Source organism: Acyrthosiphon pisum, chromosome A3 (assembly GCF_005508785.2).
Source record: "Acyrthosiphon pisum isolate AL4f chromosome A3, pea_aphid_22Mar2018_4r6ur, whole genome shotgun sequence".
In the NCBI taxonomy this organism is placed as follows: Eukaryota; Metazoa; Arthropoda; class Insecta; order Hemiptera; family Aphididae; genus Acyrthosiphon; species Acyrthosiphon pisum.
The window spans coordinates 30,192,100-30,201,126 of NC_042496.1; the positions used below are offsets into that span (position 1 = coordinate 30,192,100).

Below are 9,027 nucleotides of genomic sequence, written 5' to 3' on the forward strand. Positions count from 1 at the left end.
AATTAAAATAGATTGTACATTACACAAAACATACGTGATAGCATAGATATAAAGATCTTTTATAAAACAGTTTTTCTTATAAATGTATGAAAAAAGTACGATTGTTTTATAGGTATTTTAAATAATTTCACGGCATCCTGGTTGAGAACCTCTGTTACATAATTATATAATATGTCATTCTGAAATGTACAGTATTCGCCAAATTATTCATTCGACTCGTTATTGGAAGGTTGACAACTATATTCTAATCCTATTGAAAATATTTTTACTGCCTAAACGAAGTTTGACAAAAAAAATAACATCTGATTTACTGACCATAGATTACAATTAATTTTTTCAATGACGTACATATAGCAGGTAACATTGTGCATCGATTTTTGTGACTGGTAGATTCCCACACCCTAGGTATGCGAATACGAACCGGTTTAAATCCGTTTTCATTGACTATACCAACCGATACAATAACAAGTGTTTAAGTGTAGGCATATTATAGGATTAAAATTGCCTATAGGCTATATTATGACATAGCAGCTTTTTATAGGTACCTAGTGTTGATCATGCAACATGTATGTAACGTTTTTCTCGCTTTTGAATCTAAAACAGAGAAGTATTAGTCCTGCACAATGGTATCTTTTTATGAACATCTTTTATTTATCTTATCCGGCACCTGCAGTAAAAACATCCACACAGTTCATGTGCTTATTCCCATGTTTACACGGTTCGTATACTATCTTTGCAGTTTTGAAAACTGTAAGGAAATTGCAGCGAGTGTCTTTCACGAATATTTTAATTTTTAAATTTACAAAAAATGTACAGTTTTAAAATGCCCATAACTCGTTTTGTAACCAAAATATTAATAAAAGCCCCGAGAGGTTCTAGATAAAATAATTTTAAATTTAAATTTTAAAATTGTCTTCTTAAGAACACAAGAATAATAACTTAATAAGTAATAATTATAATATGCTTTTATTATTGTGATATAGATTATACTTGCAGTTTGTTATGCCTTTATACTTAATGATTAATGTATAGGTACATCATGATTATAATAATATAATTACAGTAGTTTCACACATACAGTTTCGTAGTGTACATAGCGGTATATAGAGTACATTATGCATCGTCGTACAACTATGATAATGATATAATTAATAATATGATACCTATAATTACCCGACGTGTTAATTGTTTATAAAAACAAAACTAACCGGCTAATATATTATAAAATTCGAGACACTTTTAGAACATAGACGAGACACTTTTAGAACATAGAAATGCCATGTTCATATTTATGCATAGAAGCCGTATAATATACAAATAAATATATAGGTACAAGGAATTCAAAAACTAAATTTAATTTTGCACATGTTGAAGGTTTTTAAGGATTGTAAGGATTTTGCTATGTTTAAGTAATTTTTTGTCTATTTTAGGCACTCGTATAATTTTGTTGAAAATTAAATAATTAAAATTTCATTGGCTGATTAAAAATATTAAATACCTATCGCCAACGGCGCATTCAGTTGAGTAGTGGGAGGATAACCCCACACCAGAAATGTAAGATTCTTTTCTGCACATCCTATACATCCTTACGATATATGCGTATAATATAGTATATAGTATAGTGGTATATTTTTATAGTATATAAAAACTATAGTTAGGGTGTTTTTTTTTAAACATATAACCCCCCCCCCCCCCACCCACAAATACAGACTTTAAGTATTAAGTTAAGTTTAACGTGACAATGATTTTACAATCAAAACGATTTCTAAATCCAAAAAATAACATTTTTTTACACTTCAATAATTTACAAGCTATTATGATGTGACATTTGTTTTTTTTATTTATAGGAAATTTATTTTCTAAAAAATATCGAAAAACGTTTAAAAATTAACAAGTTGGTGTATTTTTTGTCACTATATTTTTTTTATTACAAATTTAATGTTAACTCACTTCTGACGGCCCAGTCGGTGTAGTTCTGTAAGTTTTTAACGTACATGTTCACTTGTCGCTGGCAAGCGGAGCTGCCCACGCGCTGAATGGTAAAATTGGCCAACGCTCGGTAAAACAAATCGGAAACCCACGACTCGGGGTAAATATCGTCGTCCTTCGGTGGTGGTACGTTTTCACCGTTACCCGGCGGAAAGGCCGCGCCGGAGCCGTTGAGCGCCGATGGTAATTGTGACGACCGCGGTAGCGGTAATAGACCGTCGCTGTCGTTCCGATGAACTTGACCGTCGAACTCGGCCGACGCCAGTGTCAACAGCACGAGCACCGACGTCGACCATCGCAACGGCGAGTGCGAAAACATCATGAATTTTTTATTTTTTTCGAATGCCGTGTGATTTTTGTGTACAATTTCTATACTGTGCAATAAAATATACGCAGACTATAACACCGTGTGCCGTAAAAAAAAATCAAAAACCTACGCCGACCGTTCGCGCGAAACGCGTAAGTAAGAAAATCGTTTCGTATCATATATACACGACCGTGGTATAATTTGTGTACAATATCGTGTATATTATATTATAATGACGTGATGACGAAAATAGTATTATTTATGTTTTACCGCCGTGCGATTTCCCGAGCATAAAATATATAATAAAATTATCGTGTCCGTCATCCGCCCTATAGTGGACTTGAACGACCGTCGGCGTATGGCATGAGACTGCGATGCGCAGTAGGATACGTTTTTATTATATACCTACAATATCTATTACCTACAGCAACATTATAGGTAATATTCTTGCCCAGTGACGTACTTATCTATGCGTGTGTACTCGACCAACTTTATTATGCTCCTATGTTTATGTATAATATGTACAACTATGTACGTATATTATTATGCTAGTTATTAATATTAACATGCAGAATCATCACCATTGTCGGTATTATGGCATTCGAGCGACATAATGTTATGATGCGAAATCGATAATATTAGTTTTTTTTACATAATTGTTCACAAAATAGTGCCATAAAATATAGATATAGACCGTGTTTGCCAAGGATTTTTTTCTATTTAATATTTTTTGGAATACGATTTTGGATAGTTATTTCACTACATAATATACATTGAAGAGATCCATGAAATAATTATTCTTGCTTACAAGAAAAATGTAAGTTTAATTTCAAAAATATTTTTTACGAGCGTCTGAAGTTCTTAAATGTCTACAAAATTAGTCAACATTTCGTTGAAAATTAATTAAATTAAAAAAATTTATAGCTAAGGCTTGTAATGCAGGGTTCTTTTTTTTTATAGTTTTTGCTGAATTCTAAAATTCTAAAAAATGTATAAGCACATTTTTTTTAAAAATCATTTGAACTAAAAATATTGACAAAATTAGATATATTTAAACGAAAACAAATGATTAGTTATGTTGTTGCAATTCAAAAATATTCACGGGTATTAATATATATTAATAGTGTAGTAATGACATTACTACACATTGTGAAAATAGGATGTGTATGCAATATAATAAATTATATGTATTTATTTCCTTTTTGTACTTATTTATGATTTACTATTTATTATTTATATATATTGCGTACACACTCTAAATTACTATTTACTGCCTTCTCATGTATAGATGTATACACACATAAATACATATATATATATATATATATATATATACAAGCAGACAAGCTGAATATGTGCACTTCGTTGCCCGTTAAATGTACCAACTCTATATGACTCAAACTTTTTTCAATTCGTTATTTAATATTCGGTGTATGGTGTTTAAAATTAATATTAACTTCGTATATTATCAGATACCTAGGCAATCTACCTGTGGTAGATCGCGGACCCCTAGCTTGTACGTAAGTGTATGATTTAACTCTAAAGTACCAAAGTTATATCAAGTTTGTCGTATTCTATCCTATGGTGAATTAATATAATCAATTGATACAAAATCCTAACCTAACCTGTTGCGTCACTGTTGTATTTTTGACATCCAGATTTCCTAATTTTCCGGTGGATTTTCCTAAAATTTTGTTTCATAATAACCTTCTCCGTGATATACTCTTTCGTTAAAAAAAAATCAAAAAGATCTGATAAGTAGTTCCAGAGTTGACCCTGTACAAAAATTTTCATTTCACATTATAATATATTGACAAAAAATAATAATACAATTCAACAAAGGTGCCCGTAACCAATAATAAGCAATATACAATACACTATTATTATTTTAATCCACAACTTAACTTGTTGTTTTTGGCCATGTCGCCAGGTGTACACTTAAGAGGCCATAACTCCGGAACCACTATTATCGCACAAACTTCAAAGTCGAAATCGGATTGGTGGATATTGAGTTATAAAATGTATTCAAAATGTACACTTATTTTTATATATACAGATAAAAGGATTTAATTATATAGTAAATTAACTTACCCTAATTCAACTGCAGACTTGCTAGGTATTCGATGAACGAAGGAAGAAGAAATAGGTTTAATATTGATTTACTTATAATTTAATATTAATCAAGAACACAATTGATATATTAGAGTTATTTTAAAGAGCACATCTATTATTTAAATATTACACTAAACATATTATATTATATATCTCATGACGTATGACTATCACCAAGGGTGCGTCCGAACCGATGAAATGGTTTATTTAGAAAAGGGTGTAATAAGGGTATATGACCACAGATGCTTATATTTTAATATATATATTAAGAGTGGCTATCATTACATCCCCCATACCTTTTTGTGTTATGTAGTCCTAATAATATTATAAAATAATTTTATATATTTATAAAAGAAAATGAAAAATAAATAAATAAACTATAAATTAATAAAATAATAAATTTATTACAAATTAAAAAAATATATATATATTGCCCATTTATATACTACGTACAGTACGAACCAATTAACCTATTCAAATTTCACATCATTCAACGGTTAGTCGGTATTTACTCAAAGGTAAAAAGTTAATATCGATGATAAATGATACAAATATAATATATACTAGTACATAATAATTAAGAATATAATAAATGCAATATTTTTCTTAATGTAGTTCAACCTTCCATATTAGTGTATGTGTATTACTATTAGTAAAATAAATTACTATTATGACAATAAAAATAAATAATAATTAATATTAATTAATTATACAGTATACTTATGCAATGATTCATCATTGAATTCAAATTTAATACATCCATTACAGTGACTTACTCAATGACGAGGTTACACTCGACACCTAGTGCACAGCAGACTACAGAGTGTGGTTTCCTTCTTGCCCACTTTTTTTAGATTTATTTAAGCCTTAAACAACCATACCTAAATATGTTAGATGTATTCAATAAACTTAATTTATATAAATATTCAACTTTAAATAAATTAAAAATCACTTAAACACTATATATAATTAGTTATTGATTCGATTATTTCAAATTATAAATTTGTAATGTTTTGTAATATTACTTATCGTGTACACTGAAACAAATAATAAAAATAAAAATAAAAAAACACACATCATTGTAAAATCAATACGTTCATCGCTCCGCTCAAAATCTTAAATCGGTATAGACTATAGTCGACCATACATGCGTTGCAATGGGATTTTTTAAAAATTAAATAAAATAGTATTTATATTTTATTGACTTATAGACCGAAAAAAATACTTAACCGATTTTGACAAAAGTTTCAGAAAATATTCTTAGATATATCTGGAAGTTTAGGGAGTAGTTTGAATCATGTTTCAAACATATGCAAAGTACTATATATCTAATCTACCACAGTAGTGGGTTGCCGATCTCGGTCGGATTAGTTCACATAGTGAAGCACGCCGATGCCAGTTTTTTTTATTATTAATTATAATGTACCTACAATAAGTGTACGTGCCTTCTTATAAGTATAAAAGCTTAAAATTATTAGTATAAAGTTACTCATAAGTTTTGTCACAACTATTATAATATATTTATCATGACTAAATAAACATGCACGATCACTAAAAAACCAATTTTTCCTATCACTGCGCATTTTCCCCAGACATGTAAAAACCGTATAAGTTCTGTATAATTGTAATGTGAAGAACATTTTTTTTCTATGATAGCTTCTATGATAATACTGTTTGTTCAAGTCTGGGGAAGTATAATATATGTATAAAATATGCGGGCAGTAATCTAGCGATCATTCCTGTTTATTTAAACATGATATTTATCATAATATAGAACGCAGCTAATAGGCCGTGGCGGTCCATCTGCTTACTTTAATAATTCGACTCCCACTGTACAAAGCAGTGCTGCAGTTACCTACCATAATAATTGACACTTTATTTTTTGAACATTTTTATCAATATCTCGTGCTTTGTGGTGTACATGTTTATTTAATTTTTACCAGCCTCTCCCAAAGATAAAACTGGATACGCCCCTGTATATAACATAATACTATCTATCGAGGACATATTGTTAATACAATAAAATTATTAACTTCGAAGATTTTTATCAATTATATTTTAAAATACGATATATATATACATATAATAAGATCTATTTTAATATAGATACGACTTTTTAACGCGTGTATGAGCGTGTACAAAACTATTTGCAGTTCTGTATCAACTGATCAAGGTTATTGTTATTTTTATGTAGTATAGTTGTTTACGTATAACATGTTTTATACAAAATTCAAAATAATTTTAGGTCAACAACCTTTAAGGCCCCTGCAAACCCTATTATTTTTTCATCAAAACGACCTTAGCGACTGACAAAAATTAAAGTACTTCTAGTGGTTCGATTTAAAAAATGTAAAGATGTTCTAATTCGTCAACAAGTCTACTTTGCATCGGTCGGAGCATATTTTTTATTTATTTTTATTTTTTTGAATATATTCAATACTAAAAATTTATAAATTTATAAAATGTAAAATATTTATTCTCGTCAAGAATTTGCTAAAATTGAAAAAGTACTCCTACCGATGCAAAGTAAACTTGTTTACCAATACAAACATCTTTACATTTTTTAAATCGAACAACTAGAAGTACCTTAATTTTTATCAGTGCGACGGCTGTTACACGTCCATAAATTGGTTTTGAATATATTGATATAGACATAATATGACTTGTGCATTTGCGTGCGTGCGACCACAAACCAGATAAGAAATAACAATGTATTGTAAATTGATGTGTTCCGCGGGTGTTGGTAGAAGAGTATACACACACTAATGATCATTTACTACACACACTAAGACGATCAGTAATCGCAGAAACGAAATAATTGCCTAAACACAACTCCTTAAAAATGACACTATTGCAGGGGCCTTAAAGCATTTTCGCGGTGTGACATCCGCCTATATGTTTGTAGATTTATGTGACACGTATATATGTGACAGGTACATACCTATAATAGCCCTATATATAGGCTACTCGATATATTTTATCAAAATATAATATAATATATATTTATTTATTTATCATTTTTGTTATGTGATTATATATAGTACTATAGTAGGTATTTACGGTCACTTTACTTAAGCTTAGGTAAATTTGATTAATTTGAATAACTTGCACACATAATTCATAATACTCGCCTCCGTAACACGTAGCTTATATGTTTATCTTATACCTGTGTCGACATTATTCGTATTTAAGGTCAGGTAAATTGTAACGAGTTTTTACACAAAAATAAATTGTTGTTTATATGTTTTCCTATAATTTTATCACGTACCTAAGTACCTACGTACTGTGCCAGAATTGCTCATGAACAACATTGTTTGTTTATTTCATCGATAATATACCATATTTCACAATTTTCGCGACATCGGTGCCGTTAGAATCGTAAAAATCAACGAGCTGGACTTACGTTTCGCCAGCTCCGCGACCCAGCTACTAAAAGGGAATTTCTAATGTTTTTAAATTGCCATCATTTAGCGCGAAATTGCACGACTATATTGCCGAATAACTAAAACATAACTGTGAAGTATAAGCAGTACAACCTTACATTAGTTATTCAGTTAGCAGCACTATCGTGGGATACAATGAAAAAGGGGCCTCCATCAAATTCCAACAAATTCATGATAAACTTGTGCTGAAATTATGTCAGTCTAAAAGTATAAAAAAATTCCCTTCTTGTGGCTAGGAAACGGTGCCGGCGTGATGTGTATCACCTCCGTTGGTTTTTGAAATTCGTATCGTGCAAATTGTGAAATTGGTCATGTCATTTCTTACACTAATTGTGCAGTACAATGATTATTGATAAAATACATTTTAGATTCTGAGTGGAACGATGAATGTATTGATTTTACAATGATGTGTGTTTTTTTATTTTTTTTTAAATTTTTTTTAAAATTTTTTTTGTGTCTGTGTACACGATAAGTAGTCGAAATAATGCTACGATTTTCAACTTCAGTATCTTGTTCGATCAGAAAGTGAATATCGTTGGTGCATTGGGGAGGTCAAAATTTAAATTTCCCAGTAGTTTTCAAAAGCGCCGGGAAAAACAAAAGAAAAATTAAAGAAAAACGGGAATTTTTACGCAAAATCTGTTTTCGAGAAAATCGATTTTGGTTTTTGGTGTAACTTTAAAAAAAATGACCGTGGATACATGAAATTTTGACTGAATGTTTACATTTCCATTTTCTATACACGATAAAATTTTCAAAATATTTTGACCTATTTTGAGCTCTTTACGGACATTGTCAGTTTTCATTTTTTTTTAGTTTTTTTTCTAAAAATATCAATAAAATTTTATTTGTTTATCAAAAAAGCTTGAAAATTTAATAGAAGGCTCCTAGTATATTGTTTCAAATGCAGATGAAAAATATTAAAAATCGTTAGTCACAGTTTTTTTTTATAAGCATTTAAAGTTCAAAAAATGACAAAATATGGAAAAATCACGAAAAATTTGCAAATTATTTCGAGTTAGAAATTCATAAAAATTCTTCTTTTTAAATCTAAGATATGAAAATTTAATACAAGATTCCTTATAAGATTATCTACCTTTATCAAACAAAAAATATCTATAAGAAAGTCAAATTAAATTTTTATGACATTGGGATATTCACTCGATTTCTCATGTA

General features: G+C 29.6%; 1 protein-coding gene across 2 annotated transcripts in view; it reads right to left on the minus strand.

Annotated features, from left to right (window-relative positions):
• Positions 1-9,027, minus strand: part of LOC100570184 (nose resistant to fluoxetine protein 6) — a 125,830-nt gene that overhangs the window by 116,227 nt on the left and 576 nt on the right. The window contains exon 1 of one of the 2 annotated variants that reach the window (XM_029491230.1): positions 1,951-2,672. In XM_029491230.1, the coding sequence (XP_029347090.1) occupies positions 1,951-2,311 (361 nt within the window). In that variant the 5' untranslated portion in view covers positions 2,312-2,672. Of the gene's footprint in view, positions 1-1,950; positions 2,673-9,027 lie in introns of those variants that run through there. The other variant, XM_029491228.1, reaches the window with a different exon arrangement.